At 40.4% G+C, this 25,904-nt stretch overlaps 1 protein-coding gene across 1 annotated transcript in view; it reads left to right on the plus strand.

Moving 5' to 3' along the window:
• The first annotated feature begins 8,401 nt into the window (after window positions 1–8,401).
• Window positions 8,402–25,904, plus strand: part of IL12RB2 (interleukin 12 receptor subunit beta 2) — a 78,404-nt gene continuing 60,901 nt past the window's right edge. The window contains exons 1-3 of the mRNA XM_057539862.1: window positions 8,402–8,448; window positions 18,817–18,928; window positions 20,438–20,725. Coding sequence (XP_057395845.1) covers window positions 18,853–18,928; window positions 20,438–20,725 — 364 coding nt within the window. The 5' untranslated portion in view covers window positions 8,402–8,448; window positions 18,817–18,852. The remainder of the gene's footprint in view (window positions 8,449–18,816; window positions 18,929–20,437; window positions 20,726–25,904) is intronic.

The following is a 25,904-nucleotide window of genomic DNA, read 5'->3' on the forward strand; positions in this document are numbered from 1 at the left end:
CTACTGTGTGATTTTGTGTAGGAATGTTTGTGAGAAATTTGTCTTTTATGTGAATCACTCTCCTCTTTAGAAGAACCTAAAAACTTTCTCTTGGGCCACCGAAAGTTCTGCTTCTGAGGCCCAGGTTACAAGCCATTATATGATGGGATCTGTGAATCCTGTATGTCATATGTCTCTTAGATTTAGCTGTTGAGAATAGCCAAGCCAGACTGCGAATCAAACTTATGTTGTGCAGGGCCTGTGGCTGTCAGTGTTTTAAATTTGCCTCCTGTCTCATTTTACTCTTTAAGCTTTATCTTCATTTAATAAGGCTTCTGGCAACCTAAAAAACCTCTTGTAAATGCATTGTTCCTATCCAAGACATGGCATTTTCCATGTGGTTTGTTCATCTATAAACAACATCTGTGCTTGCTGACTGTCAGTTGTGGAAAAGTTACAACTCTGCATTTTAAGAATCTTTGGGGATTACAAATAATCTAAGAATCTTGCACTACAATATTTTATATTCTCAACATACGGCACTACAAGTATATTTAGGAGTTACACTGGTGTCCTATCACTGTAACACTTTGGACAGATGAATAAAATTGATAATTAAGTAAAAACTTTCAGAAATGGAACTTTTGCAAAGTGAAGCAGTAAGAATGAATAATTAATCTCAGATTCTAATCTTCTTATTAAAGTAAAAGGTTAAAATGTATGTCAAAACTTCTTACCAAGCTTAACTGGTGCCAGCATTTGTGTGATGCACTAAATCACTATGTTGGCAACCATCTCTTAATATTTATTCTGACAAATGACACTCAGTTGTTCGTAGCACAGTATGATTAAGTATTTTCAGGACTTCTGGTATCAACAATGAACCAAAACAGACATTTAAAGGAATGGAAAAATACCAGAAATGGAAACTGCACTGGTATTTCCTAGAAAAGTCTTTGTCACTGTCACTGTGGTTATTCACTTAATTGAGCTTTTGATTTGCAAGTGCTATAGCTACACAGACGGCCATCTCATAGCCATAGACTTAAAAATAATCATCCTAACCATCATAGGTTGATAGTTTGGTTTGTATGTTAGGCTCTTGCTTCACCAGGCTTTCTCAACTGTCTAGGGCTTGTTCTCAGAAAATACAGAAGCAAGATTTTTTTTTCTCTAACTAGATAGGTAACCACTGACAACTACCATGTATCTACTAGGGAAACTCCCCAGATATTCAAAGAAGAGGAGGAAGGAAAGGAAGAGAAAGGAAAAAAGAAAACAGAAAGACCTCTACAGATGGTTAAATTCCATATGGAAGGGTCATTGACATGCTAAGCAAAACTATATATAATTTTCCAACTATTCTTTTTTAACTCTGTTGAAAGTTTGAAGATTCAATACCACTTATAACCTTGGTTGACCAAAGAGAATAAGATCTCTCCAGAACAAGTCAATTCAACTCAACAAGTATTTGTTCAGCCCCTGTTCTGTGCTGCTCACTGTGCCAGGTGCTGGAGATAAGGGGGCAAACAAGACAGGACACCTTGCAGTCCTGGAGCTTACAATAACAGGAAGGATGCCGGGAGGATGGGAGAACCCCTGTTATCAATAACTATTAGCACAAGCTTTCATTCAATATTTAACCCTAAATTGAATGATCTACTGATGAACTTAGAAGAAGATAATTTCTCTAATAATGCTTATGTAAGATTAGTCATCTTCTGATTTATTTGCATCCAGGGAAAAGAAGAGAATAATGAAGGCTATCATTGTTGCCTGCATCTTATAGTTTTCTCATAATTTGTTTTGCTTGCTTAACTGATTCAAGTCCTTTCTCCAATACCTCTCATCTGTTCCCCTACAGAAAATGGCTCAGATGTACTGGAATACAATCTTGTGTCTGATTTAGCAATTTTATAACATGCTGCAGTTAGAAGTTAACAGACTAGTGGTTTTAAAACATTTTAGATTGTTCATGCCTTAAGAAAAAAGGGACTTGAGAATACATCCCCAATATATGTTCAGCTTTTTAAAAAATTTACTTAAAAATTTTATATATGCATAAATATATATTATAAATATGTATTTACAACATATATTGTAAAATGTACACAAAAATATAAATTAATTTTAAAATGAGAGTAAAATTCATTTTTTGAATAATTTATTAACAAAATAAGAGGACTTTCTTCTCACTAAAAATTATAGAAAAATAAGCTAATCTGTGAATTATATAAGCTTATTATTAACATTTGGTTACATAATTTTATTACTCCTGATATTGATTAGTCATCCTTTCAAACTGAGCAGAAGCTGCTGCATTTTCATATTTTTTAACACATGGGTTGAAAATTCACTCAATTACTCAACTCAAAGATTGAAAAAGATAGTAAATTGTTTCCAAGCTTTTTAAAGCATTTTTTTGTAGGTGACAAAGTTACATATTTTTAGCAAAAAAAAAACCCCACAATAGTGGTAATGTTTTGAAATATTTGTTTTCAAATGTTCTCTTTATAGCACTTTCTCACTCAGTGTTGAAATGTTATCTTTACTTGAAGGGACAAACAAGCCTTGTTTTTTACTCTTTTCCCAAAAAATCTATTAGGTAACATACTACTAAGAGACACATCATTACAGAAAAGATCAGCAAGTTTAAAATATTTGCCTTCTTTGGTAAAAAAAAAAAAAAATAGCTCACTTTTAACTAGATTCTTTTAACTTTGTTGCAAATAATTTTCACAGTCACTCACCAGCTCACTAGGCAGTGATGTTAAGATTCTACAATTTAAGGATTTGTTTTTATCAAATTATTCACGTAGATAAATTGCTGAAGTATGTAAACTACAACATGTCACAGTCTCATAAAAGCAATCCACTGTACTTTGTCATGTCTAAGACGCACATTTTTCATATTTAACATCTTCAAAACTGGGAGGTGTCTCTACATAATGATCAAGGGATCAATCCAAGAAGAAGATATAACAATTATAAACATTTATGCACCCAGCATAGGAGCACCTCAACACATAAGGCAAATGCTAACAACCATGAAAGGAGAAATCGACAGTAACACAATAATAGTAGGGGACTTTAACACCCCACTTACACCAATGGACAGACCATCCAAACAGAAAATAGATAAGTAAACACAAGCTTTAAATGACACAATAGACCAGATAGATTTAATTGATATTTATAGAACATTCCACCCAAAGTGGCAGAATACCCTTTCTTCTCAAGTGTACACAGAACATTCTCCAGGATAGATCACATCTTGCGCCACAAATCAAGCCTCAGAAAATTTAAGAAAACTGAAATCGTATCAAGCATCTTTTCTGACCATAACGCTATGAGATTGGAAATCAATTACAGGAAAAAAAACTGTAAAAGACACAAATACATGGAGACTAAACAGTGTGCTACTAAATAACCAAGAGATCACTGAAGAAATCAAAGAAGAAAAAAATATATACACAGAAACAAACGACAACAAAAACACAATGACCCAAAACCTATGGGACGCAGCAAAAGCAGTTCTAAACAGGGAAGTTCATAGCAATTCAATCTCACCTCAAGAAACAAGAAAAATCTCAAATAAACAATCTAACCCTACACTTAAAACAACTAGAGAAAGAAAAACAAAGAAAACCCAAAGTCAGTAGAAGGAAAGAAATCATAAAGATCAGAGCTGAAATAAATGAAATAGAAAAGAAGAAAACAATAGCAAAGATCAATAAAACTAAACACTGGTTCTTTGAGAAGATAAACAAAATTGATAAACCCTTAGCCAGACTCATCAAGAAAAAAAAAGGGAGAGGACGCAAGTCAATAAAATTAAAAATGAAAAAGGAGAAATCACAAGTGACACCGCAGAAATACAAAGGATTATAAGAGACTACTATAAACAACTATATGCCAATAAAATGGACAACCACAAAAGAATGGACAAATTCTTGGGAAGGTACAATTTTCCAAGACTGAGCCAGGAAGAATTAGAAAATATAAACAGACCTATTACAAGTAATGAAATTGAAACTGTAATTAAAAATCTGCCAACAAAGAACAGCCCAGGACCAGATGGCTTCACAGGCGAATTCTATCAAACATTTAGAGAAGAGCTAACACCGATTCATCTCAAACTCTTCCAAAAAATTGCAGAGGGAGAAACACTCCCAAATTCATTCTATGAAGCCACCATCACCCTGATACCAAAATCAGAAAAAGATATCACAAAAAAAGAAAGTTATAGAACAATATCACTGATGAACATAGATGCAAAAATCCTGAACAAAATACTAGCGAACAGAATCCAACAGCACATTAAAAGGATCATACACCATGATCAAGTGGGATTTATCCCAGGGATGCAAGGATTCTTCAATATATGCAAATCAATCAATGTGATACACCACATTAACAAATTAAGGAATAAAAACCATATGATCATCTCAATAGATGCAGAAAAAGCTTTTGACAAAATTCAACACCCATTCACGATAAAACCCCTCCAGAAAATGGGCATAGAGGGGACCTACCTCAACATAATAGAGGCCATATATGACAAACCACAACAAGCATCATACTCAATGGTGAAAAACTGAAAGCATTTCCACTAAGATCAGGAACAAGACAAGGTTGCCCACTCTCACCACTCTTATTCAACATAGTTTTGGAAGTCCTAGCCATGGCAATCAGAGAAGAAAAAGAAATAGAAGGAATACAAATTGGAAAAGAAGAAGTAAAACAGTCATTGTTCGCAGATGACATGATACTATACATAGAGAATCCTAAAGATGCCACCAGAAAACTACTAGAACTAATCAATGAATTTGGTAAGGTTGCAGGATACAAAATTAATGCACAGAAATCTCTGGCATTCCTATACACCAACAACAAAAAATCAGAAAGAGAAATTAAGGAAACAATCCCATTTACCATCGCAACAAAAAGAATGAAATACCTAGGAATAAACCTGCCTAAGGAGGAGAAAGGCTTGTACTCAGAAAACTATAAAACACTAATGAAAGAAATCAAAGATGTCATAAACAGATGGAGAAATACACCATGTTCCTGGATTGGAAGAATCAATATTGTGAAAATGACTATACTACCCAAAGCAATCTACAGATTCAATGCAATGCCTATCAAACTACCAATGGCATTCTTCACAGAATTAGAACAAAAAATTTTACAATTCGTATGGAAACACAAAAGACCCTGAAAGCCAAAGCAATCTTGAGAAAGAAAAACGGAGCTGGAAGAATAAGGCTCCCTGACTTCAAACTATACCACAAAGCTACGGTAATCAAGACAGTACGGTACTGGCACAAAAACAGAAATATAGATCAATGGTACAGGATAGAATGCCCCGAGATAAACCCATGCACATATGGTCACCTAATTTATGACAAAGGAGGCAAGAATATACAATGGAGAAAAGACACTTCTTCAATGAGTGGTGCTGGGAAAACTGGACAGCTACATGTAAAAGAATGAAATTAGAACACTCCCTAACACCATACACAAAAATAAACTCCAAATGGATTAAAGACCTAAATGTAAGACTAGACACTATAAAACTCTTAGAGGAAAACACAGGAAAAACACTCTTTGACATAAACCACAGCAAGATCTTTTTTGACCCACCTCCTAGAGTGAAGGAAATAAAAACAAAAATAAACAAATGGGACTTAAAAGCTGTTGCACAGCAAAAACCATAAACAAGATGAAAAGACAACGCTCAGAATGGGAGAAAATATTTGCAAATGAAACAACAGACAAAGGATTAATCTCCAAAATATATAAACAGCTCATGGAGCTCAATATCAAAAAACAAACAATCCAATTAAAAAATGGGCAGAAAACCTAAATAGACATTTCACCAAGGAAGACATACAGATGGCCAAGAGGCACATAAAAAGATGCTCAACATCACTAATTATTAGGGAAATGCAAATCAAAACTACAATGAGGCATCACTTCATGCCAGTCAGAATGGCCATTATCAAAAAATCTAGACTCAATAAATGTTGGAAAGGGTGTGGTGAAAAGGGAACCCTCCTGCACTGTTGGCGGGAATGTAAATTGATACAACCACTATGGAAAACAGTATGGAGGTTCCTTAAAAAACTAAAAATAGAACTATCATATGACCCAGCATTCCCACTACTGTGTATATACCCTGAGAAAACCATAATTCAAAAAGAGACACGTACCACAATGTTCACTGCAGCACTATTTACAATAGCCAGGACATGGAAGCAACCTAAGTGTCCATCGACAGATGAATGGATAAAGAAGATGTGGCACATATATACAATGGAATATTACTCAGCCATAAAAAGGAATGAAATTGAGTTATTTGTAGTGAGGTGGATGGACCTGGAGTCTGTCATACAGAGTGAAGTAAGTCAGAAAGAGAAAAACAAATACCATTTGCTAACGCATATATATGGAATCTAAAAAAAAAGTTGTACTAATGAACCTAGTTGCAGGAGAGGAATAAAGATGTAGACATAGAGAATGGACTTGAGGACACGGGGTGGGAGGGGGAAGCTGGGGCGAAGTGAGAATAGCACCAAGATAAATACACTACTGAATGTAAAATAGTTAGCTAGTGGGAAGCAGCAGCATAGCACAGGGAGATCAGCTCCGTTCTTTGCGATGACCTAGAAAGGTGGGATAGGGAGGAGGATGGGAGAGAGGCTCAAGAGGGAGGGGATATGGGGACATACGTATGCATATGGCTGATTCACTTTGGTGTACAATAGAAACTAACACAATATTGTGAAGCAATTATACTCCAATAACGATCTATTAAAAAAAAATTGGGAGGTGTCTTATGCTTACTGCCCAAACAGTATGGTGATGGAGTTGGCTCTGCACATACTCAGCAAGCCCGGACTGGTTTCAGTGGAAGGGAAGAACATCCCAGAGGTAACAGTGGGACCTTCTTTTAAGAAATGTGGCTTTATTAATACTCATGTCACTGAAGATGATATTGAGTGAAACAAAAAAGTGATCAGGAGTGCTGCAGACTGAATGCGAATGTATCTAAAGAATATTTTAACCAAATTTATTATGCTTCTATTTTCCTTTTTCTTTTTGAATGAACAAGACTGATAGCAAACACATATGTCTAATAAATCTAAAAGGGATATTTTTAAAAAAATAAAAATTTTAGGGGCTTCCCTGGTGGCGCAGTGGTTAAGAATCCGCCTGCCAGCGCAGGGCACACAGGTTCGAGACCTGGTCCGGGAAGATCCCACATGCCGCGGAGCAGCTGGGCCCGTGCACCACAACTACTGGGCCTGTGCTCTAGAGCCCGTGGGCCACAACTACTGAAGCCCACGTGCCACAAGCACTGAAGCCCGCGTGCCTAGAGCCCGTGCTCCTCAACAAGAGAAGCCACCACAATGGGAAGCCCACGCAACGCAACAAAGAGTAGCCCCCGCTCGCGGCAACCAGAGAAAAGCCCCCGCGCAGCAACGAAGACCCAACGCAGCCAAAATAAATAAATAAAATAAAATAATAAAATAAATAAATTTTTAAAATAAATAAATATAAGAATTTTAATTAAAAATATTCTAAGTGACAAGAAAGCATTATGTCATAAGTTTATAAGACAGTTCTTTTTATTTCTTACTAGTGTATAAAAAATAGTATGTCTTAGAGTTGAATTCCTAGCGTCAATGAAATATTGTCATAAGTAAAAGCACCGCTGTCATCCCCTCTGCATTTTGGACAGTTTTCCCTCTTCCCTCAGAATCCCACTTATAACACATGGAACATGGGACCATTTAGAGTCAGGGTCACGCCACCTATTAAATGTGAATTCTTTCTTACTTTTTAGTTACAAACACAAATGAAAGTTCTAGTATTTTCTTCTCACACCCTGTCTTACACACAGCCCACTTTGGAGACCGCAGCACTAGGGTGTGGTAAGTGCTGGGCAAGCACAGAGGAAGAACATCTCTGAGGAAAGTTCTCTACAGAGTGTCAACGAAGTTCCACTTCCCTGTGGCCGTGAAAGGCGGGAACATGATACTGCCGTGCTTTTCATACCCTGGTGCTTAATTCACCTCACCACCCTGGCTGAGGAGCGAGGCTTTCCTACTCGCCTTATATAGAAGGGGAACCCGACGTGTGCCGCGGTAATTACCTTGCTCCGGGCGGCACGGGCACAGACCGCCAGGGGCGGAACGGGACCCTGGCCGGCCCGCTTCGACAGCTGACAGTGCAGCCGCTTTCCCTCCGCCGACGGCCACGGCCACGGCCACCTCCTCGGTCCGGGCACCGCCCGACGCACGTCCGCGCTCGCCCCGGCGCCGCCGGAGCGCCCACCACGGGACGTCCGGGACGTGCGGGACGTCCGGAGCGCACGCTGCCTGCGCGGCACGTGCGTCCCGCAGCACCCGGGCCGCAGGCTCCGCACCGCCCCGCAGCGGGCCTGCGGGCTGGAGACGCGCGGTGAGTGGCCGGGGGATCGGTGGGGTGCGGGCGCTTGGGACCCCCGGCTTTCGTGCCTCGCTTCTCCCGGGGAAGGGGGGTTTGGGGGCGGCTTCTTTTCATCAGGGTCCTCACGCTGGGCGGGACGTTCGCTTGAGGGTGCCGGGTCGCGGTTGGCCAGATGGAGCGGAGGGGCGCTCAGATTGAGCTTCCAAGGCGCTCGCAGAACGGTGGGAGCGTGAGGAGGGGAGGGCTGGCGTCTGGAAACGGCAGCGGGCACTCGTCAGGGGCCAGCCTGGGTCCAGGCCCACGGGCGTGACTCGCGGCTCGAAAGTGGATCTTCTGTGAATAAGATATGGAGGAGTCTTACTTAGTCTTGCATGGGGGTGAATTGTCCCTTTCTCCGCAGCACTTTCCTGGGGCCTCTGTAGACGCAGAGTCCCCCCCTGTCTAGTCACTAGCAGAATGCTCTGGGGCGAGCCGCCTGGCCAGTCTCTTTTCTCATCTGTGAAATGTCTCTTTAGAGAGGCTCTTTTCACCTGGTTGAGGGGCAGTAAATACAAACATTGGAAGAGATTAAGTGTCCCTGCGATTAGATCTAGGTCTTATGAATAGCAATCCAAATGCATACAAAAAGTTTTCTCCTGGTATCTCTAAAGAACAAGGCAAAGCTCCGAACGTCTGTTACAATCCCCTACGTGTATATCCTGTGTGGATAAAAGTCTTCGTTGAGCACCTACTATGGACTTGGCCCTTGGGTATCACTGTTATCCTCTATAATTCTTTAAAAACCCAGTGAACTGGTTATAAGTATTCCCGTTTTACAGATGTGGAAACTTGCACACTTTTACAGAGATAGTGAGTTACAGGTTTTGGGCTCCAGACTCTGTGCTCCTTGCCTTTGCACCTCTGACTCAAAACATTATATCCACTTGGGCAAACAAACATTAGATTCTTGTTCCCATTAACAAGGAATGGTACAGTGCCCTGTTTCTCTGTCCAGCAGATAACTCAAAGGACCTTAGTGGCTGAGAGCTGATACTCTTTCCCTCTATTTTAATGTGAAATTCTCAATTCATTACTGTCACTTTCTTGGGCACAAAAGGCTCTAAAAGAGTTTGCAGCATTCTTTTATCATGTATCATGTTTCTTGACTGTCATGATGTTTACACAAATTCCCAAATTTTGGCAAGTTTTGAATCTTTCTTACATTAGAATGAGTTCTAGTGTGGAAAAAATTATAAAGCAGATGTGAGATTTTTATGGGGGAAGAATCCTATAAGCACAGTAGATGTTGTACATCATTTGTCAATTGTGGACTTTTTTTTTTTTTTTAATTGTACCTGCTTTGCTCTTTGGCCAATTATTTGTCATCTTTGCAGTTGCACTCACAGCGCTGCTCTCAACTTTTGCATGTACATTTGTTCAGGCTAATCTGGAAAGAAAGCCAAATCCCAAAGAAGCTTTGTCCAGTTTCCTTTGTTCTTGGAACATTGTGGTGCTCTTTACTGATAGTAACAATGTTTTTTAAAGTATAAATATGTATTGAACATCTGTTACGTTCAAGACGTTGTGCTGGTCATTGTAATATAAAGAAACCTAAGTCTCAGTTCCTGTCCTCAAAAAAGTTAAAACTGTTTAGGAAGACAATAATTATGAGAACACTTCGTATGTCATAAATTATAAGTGGCATGAAGTCACCTTTTATGAAGGAGGTATGGTATCTAGTTTTAATCAAATTAATTCTTCAATGATGAGCCACATGAATGGGCCAAGAGAGAGGTCAAAAAGCAAGGCTGTCTAGCCTAATTCCAACAATGTCCTTGATAAGTAAGTGGTATTATCTTTTTTCTTATAATAATAATAATGGATGATAGTATTTATTGAGCTCTTTCTATATACCAGGCACTTTGCTAAGAGCTTCTCATTTAACTCCCACAATAATCCCGTGAGTTTGGTGCTATTTTTATTTTTACTTTACAATTGAGGAAACTCAAGCATAGAAGGTACTTCTAATGTATCTAATTCTGAATTTACTTCTGGTTTTTCTGTATTATCGTGATCAACCTGCAGATCTCTCCACCTGCAGAATAGAGATACCAATAGTTACTTTATTTAGTAGAAGACCAAATATTAACAACTCAGTCACGTGCTCTGCATTGTGATAAATTGCTAAGTAAATGCCTATAAAAGATTATCAAGATTAGAATCTTAATTTACATCCCTTTTGCAGTAATATGCAGAAGAAAAGGAAAATATTAAGTAAAACATCAGGTAGAGATGCTGAGACATGGGATTATTAGTGTCGAGATTTCGGTTGAATTTTTAGTTTATAGAAGAAACCTTGAGGAATATTGTAGCATGGTGATCACTAGTCTTTGTCTGCCCCCCTCGACCCAGGGTGCCTCCAATTATATTAAGATAGTTGTGAAATTCCGAGAAAACTCTTAAAACAAAGTAATTGTAACTTGCTTTAATATTTTTAATGCCTTATAGCACTAAGAAAAGACTCAGGGGTTGAAGCTACAAAACTTGCCAGGATTTTACAATACTCAAGACTCAAGGGTAAACCTGCCACTCCCATGCCATTGTCCACGAATAGAGACTTCAAGGTTAAATGTGTCAAAGGAGAGACCTTTCCAATAAACTAAGGAAGAAAAGTTAGTGAAAGAGATCTAATTTTCTCAATAAATGTGGATTGCCATTTTTCAGAGTTACTTGTGATGATGACACAGGTAGAAGTGGAGAAACCAGGATGACACCTGGCCCCAGGATGACCCTCTGGCCCTAAATACCAGGCTCCTTCCAGTATATCATCCTTTTCAGTAAAAGATGGCTTATTTTATTTATAGCTATTGAAGGATGCAGAGAGTGAAAATAGAGAAGATTGGATTGTTGAAACTTAATTGAACAAGTGCCATGAAAATTGTAGCCTTGTGAAGCTAATCGAAGAAAGAAAAAACATAGCAAATAACACCAACTGATCTGAAAGTACCTTGTTTCTTCAAGACTCCATCCACGTCTTATTGCTTCTTTATTTATTTCCTGTTTATTGCTCTATTGTAGGAATGCTTGTTCAATTTATAAGACAGTTCACAGTACACATGATTCTGGGGTTGGGGCCTGAGAAGATTCCCTAATGCATTTTAAATGTAATTTGTTTACACACAACATTTCAGGAGCCCGTATATTATGTCCAGGGTGATACATCTGAATTGGAAATAGAGACGAATAGGTCTGACAGAACATTCCAGAAAAACAGGAAAGAAGGGAGAAAAGCATAAGGGGATCTTTGTTAAGAAAAATGATAAAGAGGTCATAAAGTGGGAAAGGAGAAAACACCCTAAAATTTAAAAAAAAAGAGAGAGAGGGACCCAAACTTCAGAAGTCTCCTGAATTCAAGCAAGAGAAGAAAGTTCCTGTAAATGAGTAAAATTAGGACTACAAATGCTAACCAGTGAGATGAGAGAAAGTTCAAGAGAGCCTCAGCAGCTGCATAAGAAAGGAAAACAGGTGTGCGTCCAATTCGGCTCATGTAATGGGGGTTGGAACTGTTGGCTAGAAAGAAGAAAAAGCAGAAGGGGTTGATGTGGTTACTTTCCTTCCCCTTTAAGCCATCTGACATGACATTATGAGGGGGGTGATTTGATGATCTGAGGCTGGCAGGCCAGGGTTTGTCCGTGTTATGGCTTGTTAGATTTTTCAACAAATGGTAGACTCAGAAGCAAAAAGGAGATGATGCTTTGGTCAGGAAACTCTTCTTTTTCATGACATAGCCCATGGAAAGGTATGCGGAAGAGAAGGTTGGCTCCAGTGGCTGAGTTGCAAGTTAGCTACTTGGTGGACTTGATTTTCCTCTTCCATCCTCAGAGTGGAATAGATCATTAGAGATGGTTACATATTGTACACTGGGTTTTATTGTTTGATTTTCTTTTGAGGGAGGTGGGTGATTCAACCTTCTGAAAACTAAAGCATTAGTCATTGTAAGTGCTTTACTAGATGGGTATCATAAAGATTGTAATGTACATCAAACATAATAAGAGATCAACAAACTGTAGCATTAGTATTAAGGGCGGTGTTAATATTAGTGTTATGTCTAGTTTTATGCTGCTACTGTTGCAACTGATCAGAAGCAATCTTACCTGCTAGCAGTAATCTTGGATTAGAAATTGGGACACCTCGGTTCTGATCTGGATTCTGCTATTAATGTGACCTTTGGCAAGTCCCTTGTTTTCTCTAGGGCTCAGTTTATCTGTCTATAAAATGAGGAATGTAGAATACATGACCTCCAAAGTGTTGTCTCTATACTGATCTGCCACCAGTAAGATATGTCTGTCAGTAGCTTTGGTGGCAGAAGAGAATGATTTTGTACCCTGGCTCATTGAGTCAACTGGGTAATTAACGGCATGTATTTATAAGGCAGACAGCCTTAATGCACATTCAGAACAATCACTTGGTTGTTCTGTGGTGGCCCAGACTCAAATGTCAGCTTTTGGGAGGGGAAAGGAGCAGTAGGGCATGGTAATTATTGGCTAACCTTTGAGGTTCCTTCCTCCTCTGAGTTATTAAATTCTTTGATAGCCAGGGTTAAGGTTGCCTAACATATGACCTTTTACCTAGTCTAACAAAACATACAATTCCAATACTGTTGGTGAAAGTCGTAAACGATTTAGAAAAGAGATAGAAAAGCTGGACCCAGAAGGGAAAATGGGAGCTAGCCTCAGTGGAGTGCCTACCCTGTGCTAGGTATTCTCATGGGTCCATGACACTGGCATATTCATCCTCCCAGTAACTTTGTCTAGGTAGGTATTCCTGTACTCATTGCATGAATGAGGAAATGGCACCCTGACAGTTAACAGCACACAGTAGAACTGAGATTCACTAGCCTTTCTCTTTTCCACAATACCATGCTGCCCCTTGAGCTTACCATGGTGCTACAGAAGAAAAGTCATGTGGAAGTAGGAAGAGTTCCTGCCTACATGAAATTACCTGTGGTAAGGGTTTTTCCTAGCCTAGTCAAATATGATTTTAGCTGCTTATTTTGTGCTTCTTCTTGGAGCAGTGGGGAAAGAGAGGCTCACTGAGGGGGAATTGTCTCTGCCCTCCTGCCAGTTGCTTTATTTCTGGCTGGTCCCCGCCCCCCTCATTGAGATGTTGTTTTCACTGTCTGGAAATTGTCACCACTTGAGTGATGAGTCAGTGACATAGCACACTCTTTGATTTTCTGATTCAAGACAGAGTTGTAGTTTTAATATTGACCCTCCAGGCAGGCTGTATGAAGGATGTTTACAGTTGATAGGAGGTTTCATTTTATTGGAAGATACCTCATTTACTTGAAGGTCTTTGGGGTTCTGAGTTTCTTATAAATGAAGCAGCTATTTTACCTGGTCATTCAGAGAAAATGAGCATGTTTGTGTCTGAATCAATGTGCTATATAAACCAAATTTATCCTCTATTTTGCCTATTTCATATATAGGTGTGTGTATATATCTATCATATATATACATATTTCACATATATACATTTTTTAAATTCTTATAATAACCAAGTAATGTTTTACTATTGAATATTTTACTATTTGGAGAATATTATAGGCACATTGAAAGATACCCTGTAGATACCCTTTGCAGTTAAGAAGCAGAAACCTGTTTAATCCCTATATATCTGTTCATTCAGTTATCTTCTAATTCAATCCATAATTTCCTTTATGCCAGACTATTCCAAGGCTTAATGAAAACTAACGAATTTTAAACTAAACTAAGGTAGCTACAATAAAAAATGACTTATTAATTATGTCGAGCACCATGTAGCAGAATGAGATTTACTGTACTTTTAATGTATTGTAGTTATATTAAACTAAACCAGAAGTAAAAAACAGAAAAACCATTTAAGTTTCATTCAGTTCAGCACATGCTTTTTATGTGCCACAGATTGTGGCCTCAGCCCATGAGGAACTTGCAAGCTAATGGAGGAGACAAGCAGATACCGAAAGAAATTAGGCCTATTTAATACAGCAGGTGCTAAGATAGGAGGATGCCAGGGTGCTATGAAGATACTAGTAGGAGGCTTCAGTCTACCTGAAGACATCAATAAGGCTAAGATCTGGCTGCTTCTTTCCATCTCTGCTGCTATCACTGTGGTCCACATCACCATCATTTCCTACCTGGGCCTCCCCAGTTGCTTCCCAACTGGTCTGCTTGCTTCTACTCCAGCCTCCATACACAGAGCCAAGACTAGTTTTTCTGTTTGTTTGCTTTTGTATTTGTGTGTGTGTTTAATGTAATTCATATCTTGTGATACCCTAGTTAAAACCCAGTTAAATAAATAAATAAAACCTCTAATGATATACCAATGGTTTCCCATAGATTGGAGAGTAAAATCCAGGCTCCCTTCCATGGCAAACAAGCCCATTGAAGATCTGGCTCCTACCTTCTTCTCAAATTTCATTTCATACCATTCTCCCCAGAGTCACTTTCCCCAGCTACCCTGACCTTATTTCTATGCCTCAACCACAGCAAGCTTGTTCCTTTGCCTCCAGGCTTTGCACTCAACATTTATTCTGTCAGGAAAAGTCTTTCTGAGTCTTCGTCTGGCCTGTGCCAATCTCAGCTCAAGTTTCACCTCCTAGAAACACCTTCATTGACTGGCTTCTCTCCTCCCCAGGTTCTCTCTCCCCTTAGCCTCTCTTATTCTTTCGTCATTATCTGAAGATATCTGTTTGTTATTTATTTGTCTTTTGTCTACCTACTCCAGAATGTTGGTTCCATGAGACCTAAAACCTTGTCCGTCTTTTTCTCCACTCTCTGCCAACTCCTTGGCACATAGCAACGGCTAAATACATATTTGTTGAATAAATGACTGAATAAAAGGTGCCTGAGCTGAGTTGGGATGGATGAGTAAGACTTAGCCAATCTGGGGCTTCCCTGGTGGTGCAGTGGTTAAGAATCTGCCTGCCAATGCAGGGGACACGGGTTCAAGCCCTAGTCCGGGAAGATCCCGCATGCCGCGGAGCATCTAAGCCCGTGCGCCACACTACTGAGCCTGCGCTCTATAGCCCGCACATCTACAGCCCGTGCTCCACAACAAGAGAAGCCACCGCAATGAGAAGCCCACGCACCACAGCAAAGAGTAGTCCCTGCTCACCTCAAGTAGAGAAAAGCCCGGGTGCAGCAACAAAGACCCAACACAGCCAAAAATAAAATAATTAAAACAAAGACACAGAAGCAGGTATTGGCATGGGATGTGCAGCTCAGTGTTACTAGACAATAATGTCAACAGTGGTGGTTGTGGCTGGTGATGAAGACAGGAATTAGCTCACAGAAGCCACTGTGTGCCATGACTTGGGCCTTCATGATTTAGAGCGAAACTGTCAGATTTCAGTTTAGATCAGTGTTTCTCAAACATTTTAAACCAATACCCAGAGAATACATTTTACAGTATCTGTGAGCTAAGGGTCATCTCCAGATTTCAGAGGCACCACCTTCCTTGGCCCATAACCCCCTCCCTCCATCTTCAAAGGCAGCAGCACAGTCCTCGCTCCACAGCTCTCTGACCAACCCTTCTGCCTCCCTCACCCACTTTTAGGGACCTGCATAATTAGATCAGGCCCATCTGGGTGTCCAGGATAATCGCCTCCCCTCAAGGTCCCTAACTTTAGTCACATCTCCAAAGTCCCTTTGTCGTGCAACATAATATATTCACAGGTTCTGGGGATTAGGGCATGGACATCTTTTGTGGGCCATTATGCTGCCTACCACAGGGACGTTTATAGGGAATTTTCTATAGCCCCTCCATCCCTCCTTCCCTTCTCTCGTTCAATAAAGACTTATTGAGTACTCTTTCCCAATGCCAAGTGTTCGCATACGGCAGTGAGCAAGACAGTCAATGTTCCTGCTCTCATGGTGGCTTAAATTCTAGCACAAAGATAGATGACAAACAAGACAAATAAATAAACAAGCTAGTTACAGATTGTGTCATGAAGTAAATAAGGTGATGAGTAGAAAGGAGATGGCCAAGACCACTTTGGCTGAGTGGTCAGGGAGGGGCTCTCTGAGGAAGTGACACATGATCTGAGGTCTGAAAGATGTAAGCCAGTCAGCCACTAAGAGCCAGGGGAAGAGGATTCTAGCAGAGGAAATGAAAAGTGCAGAGTCCCCGGAGCAGCAAAGGGCATGTCTTGTTCAAGGAACAGTCTGAAGGCCAGTGTGAATGAAGCAGAGCTGGCAAGGCAAAAACGTAGAGCAAATGATGGTGGCAAGATAGGAGACATGAAGCCATGCAGTGGCTGAGAGAGTCATGTATGGTAAGGACTTGGGATTTTTTTTTCTAACAGCAATGGGGACCTGTTGATGGGTTTTATGTTTTTAAAAGGTAGTCAGCTATGTGAAAATGACTTAGAGAGGGACAAAGATGGATGGAGAGACACATTAAGGAGCTACTGCAGTCATCTAGGGGAGAGAGGACAGTGGTTTGGACTGGGGTGAGGATGGTAGAAATGGAGAGAAGTGGACTGATCTGTGATGTATTCAGGAGAAAAAATTGACAGGACTTAGTGATGGTTTGGCTGTGGGGAAGGAGAGAGAGGGTGGAATCAAGGATGACGTCTAGGTGTTTGAACAATTCAGGGGATAAAAATGTTATTCACGGAGGTAGAAAAGGCTGGAGGAAGAACCAGTTTGGAGGAGGGAGACCAAAAATTCAACTTGAACATGTTAATATTGAGCAGTCTCTTAGATGTCCAAGAAGTGATGCCAAGGAGACATATGTATGAGACTAGAGCTCAGAGCAATGTCTGAGTTGAAGATAAGCATCGGAGAGTCTTTAGCATACAGATGGTATCTAGAGCCAGGTGACCAGATGAGATCCCTCGGGAGCGAGTAGAAATAGAGACAAAAATGTCTTGAGTACACTGAGGTCCTCCAAGACTTAACAGTCAGGAGGAGGAGGAAGAGCCACCAGAAAAGACTATTGAAAAGATGCTGATATTATCTGGGGGCTTCCCTGAGTGATGATTGGGTTAGAGGCAGAGGAGTCAAAAGAGCAAATGGACACTTTCTAGAAGCCCACAGAGCAGGACTGTTGTATCTCTAGCACTTAACACGGTGCCTGGCAGATGAAAGGTAGCCATCACTGTTGAATGAATAAGTGAATTTTTCTGAGGCTCTCCAGTACGTTCTGGCCCATTTCTAGGTATGGGAATACGAGGTGAACATTTGCATTGGCTGGTTGCCAGTGGCCCAACATCACACAGCTTTTCAGCCTGCTTCATGAGTTTCTGGCCCACCTTTAATAGAATTTAGGGAATTTGCTAAAGCCATTCCTTAAGTTTAAACTTGGAAACAAACAAAGATCACCAGCTTGCATTTTCCAAATCATTCAAGATAAAAATACTCAGTAAAAGAAATAAATAATGAATAAACAAGCAAACAAACAAAATTGAACTTCTATAGAAAACCCAAACAGCCCCCTAAGAACCCTTGGAATTCTTTTCTTACTGCCAAAGAGATCAATCTTTTACTAAATTCTTGGTGCGGGGGGGTGTGTGGTTATGAGCCACTTTTTTTTTTTTTTTTTTTTTTTTTTTTTAAAATATTGATTGATTGATTGATTGCTATGTTGGGTCTTCGTTTCTGTGCGAGGGCTTTCTCTAGTTGCGGCAAGCGGGGGCCACTCTTCATCACGGTGCGCGGGCCTCTCACTATCGTGGCCTCTCTTGCTGCGGAGCACAGGCTCCAGACGCGCAGTATGAGCCACTTTTTAATCTCCTGTTACTTCCAGAAGCACATAATTAGATCAGAAATTCTCACTACTGGAGCTTCCCTGGTGGTCCAGTGGCTAAGACTTCGCCTTCCAAAGCAGGGGGTGTGGGTTCCATCCCTGGTCAGGGAGCTAAGATCCCACATGCCTTGCGGCCAAAAAACCAAAACATAAAACAGAAGAAATATTGTAACAAATTCAGTAAAAGACTTTAAATTTTAAAAATTAAAAAAAAAAGGAAAGAAAGAAATTCTCAGTACTCTTGGAATTTAATACTACTGCGTTTGACTATGATGATGCAGCCCTGTTTGGAAGAAAAAAGTTTTGTGTGAGACTGAAGCTCAGAAGGTTGATTAACTTGCCCAATAGTCTCAAAGTATTTAAACCAGTTCTAAAGGACTCCAAAGGCCAGATCTCTTCCCCCACCCTTTGCTGACCCCAAGAAGCTTAAATGACATGGAGGTTAGAGGTGGCTAAGATTTTCAGTTTACTAGTTTTAAAGGTAAACTTCATTAAAAAAAAAACTTAACAATGTGAAGAAAATTAAAGGGGCATTTTAAGCCCTCTGAATAGTATTGGTTCTGGTATTTTCTGAATGCATTTAACATGAATGAATTTGTCTTCTTTTACAAGGAAAAATACAGAGGTGTGTTCCAGAGTTGACTGTTCATGGCACATACAGCTAACGGGTGCTCATTGGCACTTATTTTTATCATCATGTGGCTGTTAGTTAAAGCAAAAATAGGTAAGATATTTCTGTAATCTAATCTGTGGAGGGATTTTTGGTTTAAATTCTCAGTTATAGATGAAATATGCGTTTGTGGTAAATGTTCTGGTAGTTGGTCTTTTGTAGTCACTCTTCTGTCAAGTTTAAGTGGATACGTCTGGTTCTATGTCTGTTACTAATATGTATTTTATTTCATTAATACTAATGATTAAGAGTCCAATGATATCTTTTCCTCTTAACAAAATGACTAGGTTTCAAGCTAGGCATCATGAATGAATGTTTTACATTATAGTGCATTTTAACAGAGGGTATTCATGGATGGATTCAGCTCTGCTAAAAAAAAAATAATGGCTGGCATTTTCTTTGCTGTTTTTATTGGCATCTTATTTTTTACTTTCTGGCCCATTAGGATCAAAGAAGCAGAAAACAAAAATATAAGTAAGATAAGAGAAAGAGACTTAGTTCTGAAAATAAAAATGGAAACTTTTCAGAATTCAGTATTTCCTTTATTTGATTTGAATAACTTTTTTACCAATTTGTTTATGGTAGTTGATCCAAGCAATTTTATAATTACCAAAAAAGGCTTTCAGTGGAGGCTTTATATCACACCTGAAAATTTAAGGTGAGTGTATAATTCTAAGGGTTTTTTCTTTTTTTCATCAGCAGTACTGAGTACTACCCAAAACTGCTAATTTCTGATTAGTTGTTGTATTTACATATACAAAAAGGCCCTATCCTGGAGAGTAAGAATGACCTCTCTTTAAGAGTTTATTGTGGGACCTGGCATATAGAAAATAATATGGAGAACTCTTTAAAAGAAGAATACATTCATGTGATTTCGTATTAGCTGTATTGGGTAATGGTTCATCCTACCTAGGGTCTTACATCTTGAAGGAATACCATGGTAAGACCTAATTTCTATCCTTGATGCAAACTACACATACAGAGCCCCTAAATATTTTCTCTTTGTTATAAAATAATAGATTACACATACTTTATATCTCTAAAATAGCAAGATAAGGAATTATTCCCAAATTTGCCCTTTAACATTTGTAATAGCCTTTTAAACATTTCTAATAGCTTGTTAATCATTTTGGTATGAGTATTGAAGTAAGTGTTATAAATCATAAATGGGGATGGAAACAAATGTGATTTATTCTGGGAAGTAATTTTTAGTAGTCTGGTGAATAATTTGCATATGAGAGAGATTGGTTTTTCCTAGAACTGTGCTCCTGAATGTTCTTCCAACCCTATTTTCTCACCACTTTCCTATATATTGTTCTGGTTATAGTATTACTGTTTTGAGAAGGATGTATATTTTAATTCAAGTACAGTTAGACTTTAATACGGTTGCCTTCTCTCCTCATTGTGCTTCACCAATACAGCCAGAGCAATGTAGCTTATGTATATTTCCATCATTTGACAGGGTTAGTTTTATCCAGCTTTGGGGAATTATACAAACCCTCCATCTTGCAATGGGTTTCTTATATGCCATCTTAGGTCTTTTGCATTTGTGTCTTATTGCAGATGTGTGCAAGAGAGGGGATGTGACTGTGCAGCCTTCCCATGTAATTTCACTTGGGTCAGCTGTCAACATTTCGTGCTCTTTGAAGACCAAACAAGGCTGCCTGCAATTCTCCAGTTTTAACAAGTTAATCCTCTACAAGTTTGACAGAAGAATCTATTTTCAGCATGGTCGCTCCCTCAGCTCGCAAGTCACAGGTCTTCCCCTGGGTACAACCCTGTTTGTCTGCAAACTGGCCTGCAGCAGTAATGACGAGATTCGAATATGTGGGGCAGAGATCTCCGTTGGTGGTGAGCATTCCATCCTGAGTTCCTAAAAATTGGTGATCTTCTGGTATTTGTCATGATTAAGCAGAAATCCAAGTAGAAGACAGTGTTCTTTCTTCACCCACCACAAGGATATATTTAATCTTTTTTTTAATATGAATTTATTTATTTATTTATTTATGGCTGCATTGGGTCTTTGTTGCTGCGCACGGGCTTTCTCTAGTTGTGGCAAGCGGGGGCTACTCTTCGTTGTGGTGCATGGGCTTCTCATTGCGGTGGCTTCTCTTGTTGTGGAGCACGGGCTCTAGGCACGTGGGCTTCAGTAATTGTGGCACATGGGCTCAGTAGTTGTGGCACACGGGCTTAGTTGCTCCATGGCATGTGAGATCTTCCCGGACCAGGGCTCAAACCCGTGTCCCCTGCATTGGCAGGCAGATTCTTAACCACTGCGCCACCAGGGAAGTCCCGGATATATTTAATCTTGATGGTAACATGAGCACCTCAATGTAAGAAGTCCAGTAATCAGTAGAACTGGGATCACATTTAGTAAGTCTCTTCTTCCTTCTTCTCTTCTCTCTTTTCCACCCCTCTCCTCCCCTCTCTCTTTCTCTCCTCTTTTTGGCCATTAAGACCATTTACCTATTGCCCGTGGGCTCCAATGGCTCTCCACGGCTGAGTCTTCATGCCTTCTTGACTTATGAGAATTGTTCAAAGCCACTGCCCCCTAAAAAGAAGAGAGATGTCTCTTTTGACTTATGCAGCCCAGGCTGATACCCAAAGCTGAGCACTTCTCCTCTCTCTGACTTAATGCACAAAAAATAGTTCTTCCATCCACCTCACTCCTGACCACTGGTTATCAGACTTAGCAGAGGTTAAGAGAGAACTATCATCATACTTAGTATCTTTTCCTGGGTTCTCTAGAAAACTGCCTGAGACAAAACTGACGTGCTAAGACTTCATGGGGGGAGGGGAGTTGTACAATTCTAGAGAAGCAAGAGTGAGGGAGTGAACTAGGAAAGGAGCAGAGCAAACATGAGGTGGTTAAGTTACTGAGCTGGCCTTGGCATCAACAGAAGATACAGCTGGTTTCTTGGTCACTAGCGACATCCCCAGAAAGAACATATGGAAATAGAGGGACAGGTGAAAGAATTAACAGTCTGCCATCGGTCAAAGTTCACCCACAGAGCACCAACTCCCCGGCACTGCTGGCTTGCACTGTGGGTCCCTCCACGCAGCCGTGGGGAGTAAGAACTAAGATGTCAGAGTTGGCGTCTGCAGCCTGAGCCACAGTGCTCAGGGTGAGCCAACAGCACACCTTCCTGCAGCCTGCAGCCTGCAGCCTGCAGCCTTAAAGGCCCAGCCCAGCAAGCCAGTGAGCATACATAGGCCCTGAGCGATCCCACGGCATTCTGTGCCTCTGTAGATCCAGGGAAGCTCCGAAGGGGCAGGTGAGAGGCGTAAGAAGAGTGGGAGGAATTGCTGCAGCAGGCTGACTGACCAAGATGCAAGGACAGGGTCCCTCTCATAAAGAGAGTGATACAGAGCTCAGTGAGACTCTTCAGGATGGAAAGAGTCTCTTTCCCTCTTCTAGGGAAGAGGCTTCCATCCTCTTCTCTGTGACCTATAAGGAGGTGGTCGGTGCCAGGCGGTCTTCCTGGAAGTCAACCACAAGCATTGAGCAGAACACCAAGCAAATGTCTAAGCAAATCATTTGTGGGTACGGAGGCATAAACTAGGTCCTGTGCTCCTCTTCCAGCGCAGGGGCTCCTGTTCACACCACTTATGGGTCATGTACTCTCAGCTCTCATAGCCTGTGGTGTAGTAAAAGGTGCCTGGGCTTTGAATCTCAACACTGCCACTAGCAGTGGACTCTTAGACAATTTCAATACTCTGAGCCTCAGTTTCTCCATCTGTGTGATGAAGATACTAACACCTACCTCATAAGATGGTTGTAGTGATTAGATGATACCTTGTATGCAAAGTGCTTAATCTAGTACCGGTCATATAGGAGGCACTTAAGGGATGAGCGCTAGGGTTGCAGTTCCATCGGTTTTACTCTTTTCTTCATGTGTGCAGCATGCCGAGCGGCTGGGCATGTTTTGCTTGAAGGGAAGTATAAGCATTGGTTATAGACAAAATGAAATTTTTTTCTTAAAAACACCATTAGTCCTCACCTCCCTTGTCCTCAGAACACTTGAATATTTCATCCAGGTAATTCACCATCTTACAGACCAGCATACCATATTGGTATCAGACATTCTCAGCCCTGTGATGTCAGTTCCAGGTGTCCACAGTGCTGCAGGTGTTTTCTTCTTTTTTAGGGGGCTAACAATGGCCTTGAAAGTCAGTATCTTTGCAGATGTCCTTAAGCCATTCCATTCCATTTCCTATCTTTGCTCAGGTGCATGAGAGCGATGCAACCCCTTTTCATTTGTTTACTTTTCCATCCAGAGGTTGTGGATGCATCTGTGACAGTTTGCAGCATCAGGAGATCTAGGGAGATGGTGAGGAGTATCTGCCCCAGTGCAGCTCGGTTGGGCGACGCTGCTGGAATGTTGCTTGTGCAGCGTGCTCAGGTGGTAACCACACTATCAAATGGCTGCTCTTTGAACAAGTTTAGCACCTTTGAGGTGAAGGACTGACTGGAAGCAACACCTTTTTCTGAGTATGGCTAGTCATTCCAAGAAAAGACACAATGAATGTTGGTTTCACCCAGTGTAGTAAGCTTAAACCTATCTAGTGAGGGAGTGAGCAGCCCATTTTCTTCTTTGTGATAAGCGGTAGCCCATCGTGCCATTGCATACCCTGAGTGGGCCTGTCATAAAGTTGACTGGTTCTTCAGAACTGGGAATGGGTAAATGGCCTTTAAGCCTTCTCTTTCTGGCCCCTTCTTGGGCTTGTGCTGCTCTGCTGCCCGGAGCTCATCCAAATTGTGCGGTAACTAAACAACCAGTGCTCTACGTAACCTCAGAGGATTGGGCCACAAACTATTTGGACAATCAAGGAAATAAATGAAAGACAATAGATCCTTGCTTAGTTGTTTTCAATATATGTTTAGCTGTTGATATTTCTGAAAGCTGTTTTTCTAAGACTTTTTATTTCACATAATAAGTAAGGCTTTTAAAAATAATAACAAGCATAATACATGTAACAATTCATTACATGGTAAACCATTTTAATTTTCAGAGACTTTGATTTCTGACCTTTCCTTAGTATCGGCTATTATATATTTGTATTGAAGAGAATCACATCTGGTTTCTCCTGGGACGGACAGTCTCTGCCCAAACCAAGTCCTGGGCTGAAGTAGACACCTTGATTTCATGGTCCAGGGAACTCACACCGAGAAAGTTGACTTGATTTGTGGGTAAGAGCTGTGGTCTTTAAAATTAGATGCTCTGCAAACTTTTAGGAGTAAAGGTGAGGGTGAGACTAACTTTTTCATTAAGCAAAAGTGCCAGGTACTTTATCTCATTTGGTCATCAAAAGACCGTATGAAGCGTTAGGGTAATGATGGTGCTTTGAACACATGCATTTACGTTCACTTCTTGTGAAATAAAGCCAAGATGAAGTAAAAAAAAGTTTTCTAGAGGCACAAACCCTAAAGGACAAAAGGAATGGGAGGGGAGACAGCAACAAAGTTTTGGAAGCTGGAAAACAGGTGGGCCAGTGATAATTGGCTTAGCCTACAGCTGGCAGTGAGAAACTTCAAGATGCAACCTGATTTAATGCAGAAGCTCCCACCCCAGACAGACAGAAATTGGTGATACCATATACTGCTGGGAGTGAGGGTAGCAGTGGGGATAAAAATGGGAGATTTTGATTGAAAAATCTATTTAAAAAGCAGATTCTCAGATTCCCTTCCCAATTTCATGTATCCAGTTACTTGCTGCTTTTCTACACTGGCATAGCCCTGGACGCCTGGTATCAGAGGGCCACTGAGCTAGTTTCAGCCCATTCAGTTGAGATTGGTAGTATGTACTGAAAAACAGAGGGATGAAAAGGACATTGGCATATGGCTCCCTTCAGACCTGTACCCTCCTCCTGGAAGATTAGAAAATCCTTTTCTGGAAATCAGACCAGGCTAAGAGGAAACGCCTAAAATTATTTGCAATAGAGGTTCCTAAGACACCCTAGTCAGATCACCCTGGAGTGAAACCCAGAGTCAACAAATGTCCCTGAACTGACATACCTGCAGAGCTCCAATCTATAATGTAGCGTTCCCCCTCCTATATATGAGTAAAAATACAAGGATCCGGGAATTCCCTGGTGGCCCAGTGGTTAGGACTCAGCGCTTTCACTGCCAAGGGCCTGGGTTCAATCCCTGGTTGGGGAACTAAGATCCCACAAGCCACACAGGGTGGCCAAAAAGAAAAAAATAAAACAAAACAAAAAAAACAAGGATCTGAGGAAAATGCCTAACATGGAGAACAAAAACCAAAACAAACATGTGGAACAAAGCATAGAAGCAAAGTGGAAGAAACAGATTTATTCAGGGAGAAGAAATGTTAAGAAACAGAATCTATCCTTGATACACTTAGGAATTAAGAGCAAATATTGCATGTAGAACAAAAATAGGATGCTATAAGAAGGAAATATTCAGAGAATAAAAAACATCCCCCCCCCAAAAAAATAAGTGAAAATGAAAAACTAATAGGAGGGAAGAAAAGTAAACTGAGAAGGGTTTTTTCCTCATGTTAGAGCAAAAGGATCAAGAGTTTTAAAATATAGGAGATAAAATACAAAATTAGAGAGGAAGGTCCAACCTATGAAACTAGGGATTTTTAGAAAGAAAAAACAGATAAGAATTATCAGAGAAATAACTCAAAAATGTTTCCCAAAATAAAAAAGTTCCCAGAACTTATGAACTCTTTGAGAATCCATAAGAATGAAAGAAAAGAGACCCCATTAAGCACAGTCTATACTCAGCCAAAGTATCAGTCAAGTGTGAGGGTAGAATAATGACATTTTTAGCCATGTTCAAAATATTTCCTCTCCTGCAACCTTTCCCAGGGAACTACTGGAGGATATACTCCACCAACACAAGTAATTAAATCAAGAAAGAAGAAAGCATTAGATCTAAGAAGCAGGAGATCCAACACAGGGGAAAAAAAGAGAAGGAATTTCCAGGACACTGAGGGCTGGCAGTTCCAGAAAGATAGCTGTGTACAGGCATAGAGGCAAACCCATCTTACTGGAAAGTTCA

Source organism: Balaenoptera acutorostrata, chromosome 1, assembly GCF_949987535.1.
Source record: "Balaenoptera acutorostrata chromosome 1, mBalAcu1.1, whole genome shotgun sequence".
Classification (NCBI taxonomy): Eukaryota; Metazoa; Chordata; class Mammalia; order Artiodactyla; family Balaenopteridae; genus Balaenoptera; species Balaenoptera acutorostrata.